This window comes from Clinocottus analis, unplaced genomic scaffold (assembly GCF_023055335.1).
Source record: "Clinocottus analis isolate CAN_PGR_092001 unplaced genomic scaffold, fCliAna1.0.p SCAF_3, whole genome shotgun sequence".
In the NCBI taxonomy this organism is placed as follows: Eukaryota; Metazoa; Chordata; class Actinopteri; order Perciformes; family Cottidae; genus Clinocottus; species Clinocottus analis.
In genome coordinates, this window is record NW_027176042.1 from 20,395,865 (window position 1) to 20,410,439 (window position 14,575).

At 44.6% G+C, this 14,575-nt stretch overlaps 1 protein-coding gene across 1 annotated transcript in view; it reads left to right on the plus strand.

The window, feature by feature from the left end:
* nav1b (neuron navigator 1b) overlaps nt 1-14,575 on the plus strand; it is a 62,409-nt gene that overhangs the window by 42,357 nt on the left and 5,477 nt on the right. Inside the window, exons 9-28 of the mRNA XM_068593551.1 lie at nt 817-1,549; nt 1,986-2,402; nt 2,998-3,039; nt 3,135-3,295; nt 3,817-3,990; nt 4,555-4,607; nt 5,025-5,048; nt 5,445-5,522; nt 6,363-6,371; nt 7,326-7,409; nt 8,011-8,167; nt 8,291-8,421; nt 9,600-9,769; nt 10,302-10,458; nt 10,813-11,011; nt 11,578-11,675; nt 11,783-11,878; nt 12,197-12,365; nt 14,007-14,242; nt 14,337-14,491. Of these exons, the coding sequence (XP_068449652.1) occupies nt 817-1,549; nt 1,986-2,402; nt 2,998-3,039; nt 3,135-3,295; nt 3,817-3,990; nt 4,555-4,607; nt 5,025-5,048; nt 5,445-5,522; nt 6,363-6,371; nt 7,326-7,409; nt 8,011-8,167; nt 8,291-8,421; nt 9,600-9,769; nt 10,302-10,458; nt 10,813-11,011; nt 11,578-11,675; nt 11,783-11,878; nt 12,197-12,365; nt 14,007-14,242; nt 14,337-14,491 (3,343 nt within the window). The remainder of the gene's footprint in view (nt 1-816; nt 1,550-1,985; nt 2,403-2,997; nt 3,040-3,134; nt 3,296-3,816; nt 3,991-4,554; nt 4,608-5,024; nt 5,049-5,444; nt 5,523-6,362; nt 6,372-7,325; nt 7,410-8,010; nt 8,168-8,290; nt 8,422-9,599; nt 9,770-10,301; nt 10,459-10,812; nt 11,012-11,577; nt 11,676-11,782; nt 11,879-12,196; nt 12,366-14,006; nt 14,243-14,336; nt 14,492-14,575) is intronic.

Below are 14,575 nucleotides of genomic sequence, written 5' to 3' on the forward strand. Positions count from 1 at the left end.
TGAATATTTCACTTGGATAGGTCGTAATATGTGGTTAAAAAAAAGTCATTACTTTACTTTAATTCAGCATATGAACCTTTTAAGTCAGTCAACACATGCACATCGGCTCTCCAAGTAAATACAGATGTTTTTTTCATCTCAACTGTTATGAATGGAAGGATATATGAAATGATTTATAATTAATGTATGCTCCAATCATTTAAGTGGGGTTCTTCTTTGTTTGTCCAATTTTACCGATTCATCATGTATCCGTCTGTATCTTGTCATTGTCGGAGTCGCACATTCTTGCTCATCCTGATTTAAAGACAATTATTATGGAAATTGACACATTCAGGGTTTTTACAGTCATTGAAAACCTGGAAAAGTCATGGAATTATTAAATGGTTATTTTCAGGCCTGCAAAAGTCCTTAAAAAAATTAAATACCAAACATTTTGCGAAATGTGTTGTATTCATATGTTGATGTTCATTTATGCTGAGTTGAAAATAATTAATATGCTTTTCAAAGAAAGACCTTTAAGACATAAGCAGGCATACATAGAGGCATCTGTATTTATTATTATTATTATTATGTTTATTATTTTTAATCAGGCTATTGTCTCATTCATTTGTGTCATTTAAGGTACACTGTATGCTTTTGAATTCTCATTGTTAGTTTAAATACTTAATTTTCTCACTTGTTCATGTATACGCCAAGATTTCACAATGTTTGGTCATGGAAATTTGGTTTAAAGTCATGAACATCCATTGGTCGCAAATGTGTTTGAACCCTTACAAATTGTTGTTATTTAACTATGAAATATCTTTCTTCATGTAGCACCTAAAAGTGAGAAGCCCCTGGATAAATCCAGGATTTCCCTCAAAACTGCTGGTCTGCAACGGTCTCGTTCAGATGCTGGAAGGGATCACCAGGGAGAGCACCGCAAGCCCCCGTCAGGTTTAGTCAAACCCACGGCCGGCGCCTCCTTTGGCTACAAGAGGCCACCAACAGCCACCGGTACCGCCACTGTGATGACAGCAGGGGGCGCCACCATCTCCAGTGGCTCGGCCACTGTGGGGAAAACCCCCCGGTCTTCTGGCATCCCGATGAAGCCCGTGGGAGGAGGGACGCCCTCGGGCCGTAAGAACAGTTTCGATGCCAGCAGCGAGCAGGGCTTCCTGGGGCCGAACGTCCGAAACAGCATTCAGTACCGCAGCCTGCCCCGACCGGCCAAATCCAGCACGTTCAGCGTGATCGGTCGCTCTGGGCCTCGGCCCTTGAGCGGCACCATTGACCCCGGCCTGTTGACTCTGAAACCCGTGCCCATGTCCTCCACGGGCCCCCGGGTTAAAGAGCCCGGCGGTAAGATGTCCAATCGGACGAGCGCGGGCCCGGTGAACATGACGGACCGAGAGAAGGAGAAGGAGAGAGCCAAGGCCAAGGCCGACCTCGACTGCGGTTCTCTGAAAGGAGAGACTCTGTCCACGGGGGAGTCGGCCATGAAGCTGCACGGCCTGAGACGGACCAGCAGCAGCAAATACCCTGAACTGTCCTCGCCCACCACACCCAGGTGTCTTATGTAGATATTACTTGACTGGGACGGGGGTCTTAGGTATCAAACCATGTACAAGAACTGTGGCTTTATATGCTGCCGCCACCGTACAATGAAAGTAAATACAATTTCAGCTGTGGCGCTGACAAGATTCGAAACCATAAAACAACATTCTGGAGCTATTTCTCTTCCCACAAACAATGTCCCAGTTACTCCAGTTGATCCACAGAGCTCACCAACAGTTTAGACTCATGGAAACATTGTTTCCTTGGATTTATTCTACTGTTGAGATGTAATGCCAGGAATCTCAGAGACAGATACATCAAAACCTTAGCAAATGCAAGCACAATTATACATGGCTGGTGGTGGAGAAGTCAGAAACTAAACTGAAATGAATACACATCATGAACTTAATTTCTGTATTATAACATCTTTTTTTATGCCTGATCCTTAGGATGCTCAACACTAAGTCTCTGGGTCGTCCACCCAGCTTGGCTCACCTGGATAAGGTGAACTTCAACAGTCTGGACTCCTGTGTGACCCTCCAGGACCTCCCGCCCAAAGTCCCCCCTTACTCCAAGCTGCAGGACCTGGCCGGTTCCCACACCTCGTCCCGCCTCACCATGAGCCCGGCGCCCGTGCTCCACATCGATTCCCCCGGCTCCTACACCAGCGAAAGCCTGAGTCTCTGCGGATCGCCCCTGCTCTACCCCAAGCTGTCCGGCATGCACCGCAGCATGGAGTCCCTGCCGCTCCAGATGAGCGTGCCATCCGGCGCCAGGTTTGTCAGAACTGAGATGCACAACAAGGATGAGAGGGGCGCGGGAACCTGGGGAGCCGGCAGCAGGACGTCCCTCAACCTCACGGAGACGTGAGTAATATCTAACATTGATGTATCAAACGTGTGCGGTAAATACAAAATATGTGTATTTTAAGTAAAAAGCCACTTTTTCCATCTTCTTCTGAAACAATACTTGGAGAGGGAACTGCATTTTTAGCTGCATCTGATAGTGTGCGAGACAAAATGTGCAGTTAAACCACTGTTTCACTGCGAATACATCCAACTTTGGGTTGTACGGTTCTTGGCAGCAGACATACCAGCCATGTTTTATGCGCCTTTTGCGGGAATGGAAAACTCTGAGGTGTCATTTAAAAGATAGAGGGCTTGCTCTGTTAGGGAAAAAAATCTGTCTGTCAAGGTGGAGATGCTCAGAAGATTTTCCTGTCAAAATAAAAAAAGTACTTTTTGGCAATCCCACGCTGTGTGTCGCCCTGATAACCCAGTAAGCCATATGGGCAACAGACAAAAGGATTAGAAGAGAAACCCTGGAGAGTTCTTACCCATGAAAAAACTTCAAATCTATAAATTAATAGTGTTAGTGTCAGAGAAACCTATCATCTTCATAACAAGCATTCCCAATGACGGTTTAATCTCTATTATCAATGTTTTATTCTCTTCTTCGCAGCTTGCAAACAGACAGAAACACCTTGCCGAAGAAAGGCTTAGAGTACGTCATAACAATTACAGCCCAAGCATCTTTCTCGCACTGCGTTGCATCTTCATTGTCTAAAGTGAAAAGAAAATGAATGTTCTCTTCCTCAGACGCTACGGCTCAAGCCTGTCGGACGGCGACGGCAAACCGGGAAGACGCCACTCCCACAACATAGTGTGCATGGCCGAGAGCGATAGCCCCCCCCAGCTGCCGTCTCCCACCCGCCCGCTCCTCCTCTCCTCCTCCGGCAAAGCTCCTCTCACCAACGTGGGTGAGTCTGCTCGCTCCGTTTGGCTGCCAAGTTCTAAAAAAAACACCACGCCTTGAAACTAATGAGACTTGAGGTCTTTGATAAGCCCTCCGTCTAACCGTTAGATTATGATTGAAGGCAGCGGTATTAAGTTCCCACTGAGGGGAATGTCCAGCATAGACTTTACAGTTTTGAAAATGTTGTCGATAATACATCAAGTCATCTGGATAAAGTGATTAGCATAATTATCATGGTATCAAATGGGACTATGACTATGACTATGTGATATTATATGTGAATATTACAGTCCCTCGTCTGCTCTCATAAAGTCTCGAGTTAAAGTCAGAATTATGCTGGAGATGAAGTCATGTCAGGCTATAATTATCTCTTTGACTGTTGTGGAACCGTAGTGTTTCCTTTCACTGAGTCATCAGAATACACATGCTATGCCTAGATGTGTGTGAGTGCGTGAGTTGTCACACAGAACTGCACTGTATCTGTTCCCCTCACTGTCTTTCCAAAACATCTCTCTTGCATGATAGTTGCCCCAATTTCTAGCGGCACCCCGAGGATATCGCGCTCCAACAGCATCGGTCCACCCAGTGAGTCGGCCTGCGATCTCTATGGCTCCTCCCCGCTGGGCAGCAGCATGTCCCTGGCCGACCGGCCAAAAAGCATGATGCGGTGCGGGTCTTTCCGGGAAACAGGGGACGATGGTGAGAGCCGGCTACGCGGGGGCCCCCTGCAGGGGAAGTCGCCCCCAACGTGGCCTCAAAATGAAACAAAGCTGTCCACTCGTACGACACGCAATCTGTTCAGGAAAACGCCAGGAGGACTTTTGTTTTCATGGAGGAAAAAGCAGAGAGTCCCGGTGCATTCGTTTCAGATTAATAATGAGTTATGTAGTGAGGACTGAAAGGCGTAATCTGTGCTCCAAATGTAAACGAATGAGGAGTCTCTCCACCATTAATTCAAACTGTCGGATAGCTTGCAGGCTTTTTAATACACTTTCTAGCTCAAACTCCAAGTTCTTAATGTATTTCGATGCGATAACAAAGGTTTGTTTACATCAGATCCCTAACTCATGTCAGGGTGCCTGTCATGGATATGTTCTTAATTAGCTGACTGAGTTAGAGATATTACATTATCTCAAGGGTTGTCAGTAATAAAAACGATGTAATTCATGCTCCCGCCTTCGTCTTTTATTCGTGGCTGGGGATAGCAGGGTTGCGTAAATAGTTTATTTTAATAAATCAAATCCCTCCCTCTCTGTTTTTTAGTGCATGGCTCCGTGCTCTCGTTGGCGTCCAACGCTTCATCCAACCATTCCTCGGTGAGTAGATGCAACCAGTATGTACGGGATAATGCTCCTTTTTGCTGGTGTTCAGTGCTTTGTGACCTGTGTCCTGTCTTCAAGCAGCAAAGTGATCATGTTAGACAGCTTGTAGAGAATCATTTAGATTTCTGGCTGTGATTCGTGGACTCTGACATTTTTTTCAACATGCAGGAAAACCTTGCATGCATTCTATTAAGTGACCTTGAAGTCTTCACTAGTTACTCACCCTTTAGGGACCTGGTACTGCATTCTGCATCCTGCTTCGTCCACGTTTCTTTTTAAGCAATACCGTCTCTATAAGAGTTCAGCGATGTCCCTCTTTCCTGTGGATGAGTCATACCTTTCCCCTCCGAAGGTTAACGCTCTCCCTTATCCCTCTTTATTGTTCATTTGCTTTCACCATGCCGTCTTTAGAATGAGGAAAGGATACAAGGGGAGGTAAGGCCGACGTGCCACAACTCTTCAACTCACATTGTGTCTTTTCTCTGCATCGTCTGTCAGTCATTTCCTGTCGAGCCGTGTCCATTCACCAGGTGATGCTATCAGAGCTCAGTGAATGCCTGCGGCTCTCATAACTCCGTTCATTTTGCTTTATCTCTAATATTCTTTATCATTTAGCACGACCTGCTAACATTTAATAAATACATTCTCAGAACTTGTAAAAGTCCCAATGCATGAGAAAAATGGGAAGAGAAAAAATCTGTCATCCATTGATTAAACATTTTTCATTGGTTTGGAGCATATTTATCATTGTCATGTTGGTTGTCTTCATATATATATATTTTTTAAATATATTTCCATACTGCTGGGGTTTACTTTTCAATTTGTCCACAGCAAATCCGCAAGTTGAGGCGAGAGCTGGAGTCTTCCCAGGAAAAGGTTGCCGACTTGACCCTGCAGCTTACTGCCAATGTATGTATGATTTATTTATTTTTTTTAAAAACATTTAGATACCCTTTTGGCACCTTTTTGGATGATATTTAGTTTGTGTTGGAAGCTGGCAAGATCTTTTGTCGTCGTGATCAATCCAAAATGTAAATTATACTTTTGCTAGGTCACCGAGTTTTGTAACCCACAACCAACGTCAACACAGAAACCCCATTTAACAGGTGTATCTAGTATCTGCCCGGCATTTCTGTGAGGGTGAGATGTGGGAAAGATACAGTGTGAATCCGTGCTCGCTTAGGAAAAGGAGCATCGCTGTGGATGACTCTAGATGCCGATGCATAGCTCTGGCCTCGGTCCGGCTCACGGGGAGCGAGGACATCATGACACTCGAATGATATCTTGAAGCATTTTACGCCTTTATTGGATAGCTGATAGCAGGAGGAGGACGGGAGACGAAGGAAAAAGAGTCCCCAGTTCAGTGGTTCATGTTCATCTCTCCCGAACCACCAGGTCCCTTTGGTCTTCCAGGAGGCATGGCATATTTTCAGTTCTCTCACCGCCACTCGTATCTTTCCACTGTTGCGATAATCCTTCTATCTGTAAGCGTGATACTCTCACAGTGTCAGCCCGCAGCTTCTAGACGCTTAACCCGGGTGTTACACTGAGTGAGTGTACGCTGCCTACCTGGGTGTGTGTGTGTGTGTGTTTCTTTCTGTATATGTTTTTGCTGTAAGAAGTTTACGCCCACGCCTAACGCCACTGTCCCCTCTCTTTTACGTTCTCGGACGTATTGACTGCTGGACTTGCTGCTTCCCTCTGCCTGCCTCCCGGCTGACCCGCACCTTTAAATGCTGGGTGGAGCAGCTAGGCCAGGTTTGTTGGATTGTTGCTTCCCAGAGCGCTCTCTGACGCTTCTGCATGATTCTGAGTGGACGTCAAAGCGGTCGAGATCCGACATCTCTGTTGGCTTCGCCGTGTCACAACTGACCTCATCACCTCCCTTGAAGCATGTTGACATGTTGGCAACTGATTGTGATTTTCTGTGGACTTGTATTTGGCAAATATCTGCTTTATTACACTTTTAAAACGAGCATCAAGATTCTGTCAATCCGCTAATTTATTAACCAACTCATTTCCTCAGCACCAATTTCTGACTATTCCTGATTTAAAGGCCAAAAGGTACCGCAAATATCAACCGTTGAGGTCAGTGACATTCACACAGATTAGATAGATGTGATCTCAAAGAAATACATAAGCAAGGTACCAACAAAAATAAATTGCCACACAGCTCTGTACTGTTAAACTAGACGAAGAAACTGAACCCAATAGAAATATAGCTGCCAAGGGAGGATTATCTGACACAACATTCAGACCAAACATCATGTAGACTATGTCACAATGTCTTAAAATGTTCACTATGTTGGCGTCAGCCACGGACTTTAGAAGATTTCTAATCGGCCGCGCAATCATCAGCCAAAATAGCAACCCGATAAATAGATACCCCGGCCTAAAGGTCAAACATGCTCCATGAGGTTAACGAGGTTTGTCACACCCCTGCCCTCCCTCACCACCAACCACCATCAGCGCTCTAACATCCTCTTTCATCCCTGACATCATCCACAGCTGTCCACTGCTCCATCCCCTCCCTCCTCTCCCAGCAGACGAAGAAATCCATTTGCTTGATGTGCTGTGAGCGTGTGAGGCTGCAGAGTGATTTCGATGCAGCCGGTGACTCATACCTGTCTGCTGTCCTAACCCACCCTCTCTGTCTCGATCTCTGTCTGTCTGTCTTTCTTCCGCCTCCTACTTCTGTATCTTCCTCTGCAGGCTAATCTGGTGGCAGCATTTGAACAGAGTTTGGCGCTGATGACGGCCCGCCTGCAAACCCTGTCGGTCTCCTCGGACCAGAAGGTATTTATCACCGTGTTGACTGTTAAACCCTCTGAGACATGTGTGCCAGTTTACATTTAACTATATGAGAAAACTAATCCATGACACAACAAGCAATGAATATCATTCTAAAGACACGATGGTGTTATCAAACCATTAATGAATACATGATGATAAACTTATCATTCAACAGAATCGACTATAAAGCACTGTTAGATTCTGTCAGTGAAAGCGACAGGTGTCAGGTGAAATTGTTCTGGAAATTAGTTGTGGGTCAAACTTTCCCATAGTAGAATTTTCCATATTGTCTTTAGCCACTCAACACTCGTCCTAGATGAAAGCAGATTTTGTAATATATATATTTAACCTTTATTTAGCCAGGATAATCCCATTCAGATCGTATATCTAATTTACAAGTGTAAAGAAGCTGCACACGCATAAAAACACAGATAAGACTTAAAAAACAAAACGGCAAAGTTCAAAACAACAAACATTTTCACAGATACGGCGGACTTACAAACCAGCAAAGTCCATCTATCATGCTGATAACATAATCCATTTCACACATTGCACAATCCTTTGTTTGGTAGGATGTTGGCTGAGTACCTTTATGTTCACACAGATTGATATGTTCCACCTTCAGGACTCTGAGCTCACTGAGCTCAAGGACACCATCGAGGTTCTGAGGGTCAAAAACACCGAGGCCCAAGAAATCATTCACGGGGCGCTCAGTACTCCGGACGGGGCTCCCAGTGCCCCTCCGGACATCCAACCTAAAGGTACAGAATATTCTTGGGGATGTAAAAACAAAGTAACGAATTCATGCAAAGATGAAAGTGTGGGATTTCAAAAGCTCCCGACTCATTAGTCAATGTGCTTTCTTCTCTGCTGTTTTTTTTTAGAACTGCAGATCAATCGGCAGAACTCGTCCGAAAGCATCTCCAGCCTCACCAGCAACACCAGCCACACCAGCCACTCCAGTGTCGGTAGTCTTAAAGAGCAGGAGGCCAAGAAGAAGAAGAAGAAGAGCTGGGTGAGAACACGCAGGCAGCATCTCGACGTCGTACTGGTTAAGGAATATTGTGTGTGTGCGTGTGTGCGTGTGATCAGAAGAGTCCCAACGTACTGCACCGTGTGGTGAGAACAAATACATTCAAAGAATTGTTTTTGCAGTGGTTTACGAATCCGTTGTTTCATTCAGGTTGATCGTGAAAGGTAATGACGCTATCAAATGGTTGTGGGTATTGAATTGAACAGTTCAGCGTGTCTAAATCCAGAAAATCCAGTGATGGCCTTTAACGTTATATAATTTCAAGATTTAAAGCTTTTTTTTGTCCCATGTTCATCCTAAATGATACGGGCAAAATAAAACAATATGCTGAAAAGGCTTGTGTGAAATAAAGATTACCAATTAGAATACAAATAAAAGATATAAATGCATATAAGGAAATTATGGCTATTATAATTTTCTATTATATAGCTTCAGCTCTTTTTTTCCTGCATGTGTGTGTGTGTCTCTCTCGTCCTCTCTTGTTCCAAGTCTGTTATTAAGTATGACTCTGGTCTCTCCTTCATGCTGCCCTGCTTTTTATTTTAGGTCTTCGAGGTGAGTGATGTTGCCACAGTAAATATACCCCTTCAGCAGCCTGCATGCGCGTTATGAGTCATACTTGTGAAACGTTTTGAAACTCTGCCGTCTGCGTCTTTTCAATCACAAAACGCGTAACGCTTTCGCTTCTAGCATATTTGATCCTATTAAACGGTTCTGTTAAATTACAGAATCAGGCTTCGTGTCCTTTACGTTAACCTGTGCTGTAATACTGAACACGTCAAACTGTTCAATGAAGAGAAGTACCACTGTTGTAGAAACTTTGAATGGAAATGTTTCTCAGAAACTGTATTTTGCTTCACACATCTCAAGTATGAACAAAATGTATATATGCTATATTTGTTTTGGTGTATTCATTTCAATTTCTTAGGTTGGGTTTTCATGACTGTCCACTGTTTTAAAAATAATTATACAAATAGATTATACTAGGTTGCAACATAAATAATGAATACCAGAAGGATAATAGGTGCGGTTGACAACTATCAGTAGAGATCATGGCATATCTGATCGAAGCGGCTCACACAAGTGCTTTCAATAATCCTACAAGTGTATTAAACTCCGGTGTAGTTTTTAGACCCATCATTTGTTTCGTCTTTGTACAGCTTCGCAGCTCCTTCAACAAGGCCTTTAGCAAGAAGGGCTCCAAGCAGGCTGGGCCGTATGCTGACATTGAGGAAATTTCCACCCCAGAATCCTCTGCACCATCCTCCCCTCGAGTCCACCACATCGGGAACAACCCTCCATTGTCAATGAAATCCTCTGCATCATCAGGGTAAACCTCCCCCCGCAAGGAATTCTGAAACTAGTCGACCCAACAGCAAATATTTAGATTTGTGTGATGACATAAGAATGCGTTAGATTCATTACCAAAAATGTATGTGAATATACAGATTAGATTATTACAAGAATGTGCTCTGCACTTATGTTATGTTGCTGTATCCATGTTTGAAACTGGTCCAGTATTCAGAATGCCAGAAAAGCATTTTATTTCTCCGTACGGTCATTTCCATAATGTTGTCAGACACTAAACACACGCTAACAATCCGAGGTTGTCGGCCACAAAATCGAGCACTTTTAGCGGGCGAACATTGAGGTTGTGCAATTGCTCGATATGATGACATCACATCCTGTTTACCGACTGCCTTCTGCAGTTTGATCCCTCATTTCTGGACCAATGTCAAAAAAAAGAACTGAAACAAGGTCCCGGTTGAGATTTGAAATGTTTCCAGTAGCTCTCTCTCTCTCTAATGCTCCTTGCCACTTCCTCACATCTCTAATGTCTCACTTGAACTGAACATCTCCAGGCTCTGTGAAGAAGACGAGGAGGGCGACGATAAGGTGGTAACAGAGCTGCGTACAGAGCTGTGGGAGAAGGAGCGCAAACTGACAGACGTCCGCCTGGAGGCTCTGAGCTCCGCCCATCAGCTGGAGCAGCTGCAGGACGCCATGACCAACATGCAGGTATGATATTTTATGTCATTTTTCACTTCCAAAGACATGTCCTCTCTGTATAAACTTGGCTTTCTGCAGTTCATCTGTGGAGGTGGTAAAAGCAACTAGGACGGCAAACTTTTAAACCCGCAACTTTTTAGGTTGAGGACGAGGTTTGTGTTAAAAGTGCTGCCGTAAGCTATGAAGTCAAACTGCCATCTTATATTGTTTATTGCTTAGGTCTTGTGATGTTCAATGTCATTATTTCTATTCCGAGCCTTTCATAAAAACACGACCACTGCAGTTGTACTACAGGAGGAGGATTGATAAAAAATGACTCCCTCCTCTCCCCCCCCCCTCACTTCTGTGATGTCGTCCGTGTAGTCCACAGTGGAGAACCTGAAGGCTGAGAACGACCACCTGAAGACGGGCACCCTGTCCCCGTGTCCGTCTCCCGGACCCTCCAGCTCCGTCTCCCAGTCCTCCGGTCTCACCGCTCTGGGAAGCTCGTCCCCCAGACAGTCCGTAGCCATGCACATGCCCAAGAGCTACAGCAGAGGGCCGAGCGAGGGCAGCAGCTCAGGTACAGTCGACAAGCTGTCAGAATGGTGTCGCCAGTGTGGAATACGCGGATGCATAGCGCTTAGATTAAATGTGACTTGCACCTGATTCAAAATGAATTAACTGTGAATTACTGTCTAGTGTGATAACTAGCAGATACATATTACTGAAGCTATCGGAGAGCTTTTCTAGGAACACACTTACTTAATAACTTTAATGTACTTTATGTGCAAATGATGAATTAAATGTCATACAAAATAATTCATGTGTTGTACATGTGCACCATCTAAAAGCAAAAAAAGATGACAATTACATGAAAAATCATATTTAAATATAATCGCCTGCTTGTGTGTGTGAGGTCAGATACACATTTTATATCTTACATTTAATATCTGCTACAAGTTTTTTTTTTAACCCTCACAGTTAACAATTATTTACAAAACATGGATTTATCACTACACACTGCACACAATGTCATTGGTTTTACATTTTTTGTAATATTATATGTTATATATTTAACTTGTGTCACCGATGCTACATTTCAACTTCTGTTCTTGTCCTTTTTTTTTTGTCTTTACTCCCCGGCAGACGTCTTCTTTGCAGATTCTCTCAGTCTTTCCTCGCAGAGGGACGACCACCGTGTTCGGGTGGTGATTTGTGTTGCAGATTTACACGTCTTCAAAGATGTAAGCGTGTTTGACGTTTCTGTCACCTTTCCTCCTTCAGAAACATGACTCAGAAACATGATTTTTAAACCTCCGTATCGCCTGCTTGCTGCACTTTGCGTCGACAGGAGGTCAAACAGCAGGACTTCTTCGTCGGCACCGTCAGGGTGAATGGCAGGATGGACTGGCCCATGCTGGACTCCGCAGTCAGCCAGGCTTTCAAGGTGAGTCCACGTCTTCTGACAACTTTGCCCACTGTGACATGTCCAAGAACTGAATGTACAGTTTGCAACGAGCACGTTTCAGCTGTCGTAATAAATTTAGCAAGCCGTTCCTCAAAGAGTTCCACGACAGCACACTCTGTGCCGAAAGAGTCACGCTAAAGTTTTATGAAAAAGCACATCTTAGTAAAAGGTATTATAATTTACATTACCCAGGTCTCACCTCTGACAGGCGTTAGCACTGAAACATCACGAGGAGCACTGTCAAATCACACTAAATCCTACTCAATATTCTCTTTTTCTATTTTTTTTGGATTCCAGGTGTACATAGCCAAGGTGGACCCCACTTCTAGTCTGGGCCTGTCGACGGACTCCATCTACAGTTACAGTATGGGCCACATCAAGAGGGTGCTGGGAGGAGAATCTCCAGAGACGCAGCCGTCTCGCTGCATGTCCCGAGGCCCCAGTAGCATCACCGTGGCCCTGAAAGGTAAAATCACATTAGCTTTAGGATTGGAGGTGGATTATTTTAAAACTCCACCTCCAACAGCAATAGAAACAACACGATGAAAGGCACACAAACACAAATACATAACTACCATGAACATTTCAGATAAATACTAGAGTAAGATGTGAACATATTCAGTAAAAGATGTTCCAATCTGCCAAAGAAAGCAGAGAAGAAGCAGGCATGGCTGGAGATATGCTGATGAACGGCTGAGAGTATGAAACATTTATATCTGTTTTGCTAATGGTGTCTCGGGTGGAATCCAGAGGGCAGGAGTTTAACTTCTAAGTGCGGTGGAGAGGCTGTCAGACATAATGGACTCTGCCTTCCTTAATGTTTATTGTACAACTCAGATAGATTTCTCGGCTGAGAGCCAATCATTTTTGCTGCTTTCTGCATATCCGTAACTAAATGAAAAGGTGAAATAAATGAAAAGGTGAAGACTGACTCAATAAAATAAATATAAAACAACGGCCTCAGGGATCTGTCTACCTCAGCTTGGCTAGTGTTTTTTTTTTTTACCTCTCGTCAACCAGACTTTGAGCTGATGAAATAAACTTCCTCATCCAAGTGCTCTGAAGTTGTTTTTGAGCAGAAGAGCTGCTTGGAGTCATTCCAGCTTCCATTTTCAAATGTCCATCTTTTCACTTTGCAAAACCACAAATCTTTAAGCGGAAGCTGTGTCCACACGCATATACGACACATTGAGGGGTACGTGATCAGGTTTCTTGTGCGAATCACATCATTAGCTGCTGAGAAGTGTTTATCTGACGAGTTTAACTGCCTAATCCAAGTCCCAGCTGGGTGCAATGCCTGTCTGCTTATCAGACTAAATTTGGACTTGTTTAGTTCAGTGTTGCTTATTTTAATTTACAACTCTTCTTTACGTCCGACGTGCATTCAGTTACATTTAACTGGAAGCTGTCCACATCACTGACCAAAAGAAAACTCACTGACCTCCCTCCCCGCAGCTGGCAGCTGATGACCTCATCGGTCCAACAACATTATGTGTTGTTTCATTGTAAATAGCCAAATACCTGCATGCCATGCATACGAGCTTAACATTGTCATCGCAAGTACCGGGGTTTGTGTGACTTGTAGACATTATAGCAGTGTTTTTGTTTGTGAGTCGCACACATGCGGAGCCCATTAGTCACTCTAAACCAGAGCTCGGAGGTTCTGGTTTAGTAGATTGCTAGTCCTTGATAGACCTTTTGCATTCAGGAATGCAAGAGCAGCAGCGGCAGTCCAGACAGGTCTCTGGGTAACATGATCCCAGCGCTGCCAGGCCCAGCTGGTCGAGCAGCCTCAGACACTCGGGCCCCTAAGATGCTAAGGCGGAGCGTTGGACTCCTGCAGGCTTGGTGGGCCCTTGATGCAAAGTTATTTTCAGAGCAAAATGCTTGTACTCCATGTTACTTGTTCAGGACACGCAAGGGGATTTAAATCTGGTTTCTTGCCCAAGCTCCCCCTGTTTCTACTGTAGATTCTTTTTGGTTTAGATATGAACAAAGTTTCAAAAAAATAGACGGATGAGCCGGCGGCCAGTCGCCAGCGGTGCGAGTAACTTAAGTTAACCACCAGTCAACACGGTCCATTCTCACTTTTCTTCACTGTATTCAGGTCTGAAGGAGAAGTGTGTGGACAGCCTGGTATTCGAAACCCTCATTCCCAAACCCATGATGCAACACTACATCAGTCTGCTGCTCAAGCACCGCCGTCTCATCCTGTCCGGACCGAGCGGCACGGGCAAGAGCTACCTCGCGTCCCGGCTGGCCGAGTACCTGGTGGACCGCAGCGCCCGCGAAGTCACCGACGGCATCGTGGTCACGTTCAACATGCACCGCCAGTCATGCAAGGTGACAGAAAGCGACGGCTCGTATTACTTGACGCGTCACGCCTGTCAGTGTCCTGTCATTACAGGCTCTCTTTCTTTCACACTCTTGTCCTCAGGATCTGCAGCTTTATCTTTCCAACCTGGCCAATCAAATGGATCGGGAAACCGGCACGTCGGAAGTGCCGCTCGTGGTTATTCTGGATGATATTCACGGCCCCGCTTCCATCAGCGAGCTGGTCAATGGTGCTCTCACCTGCAAATATCACAAATGGTAACCTTCCACATAGCTACAAGAGTATTTTTGTGATATTTAATGTAAAACATAGGCAATGTGACCTTAACTATTATGTGTTTT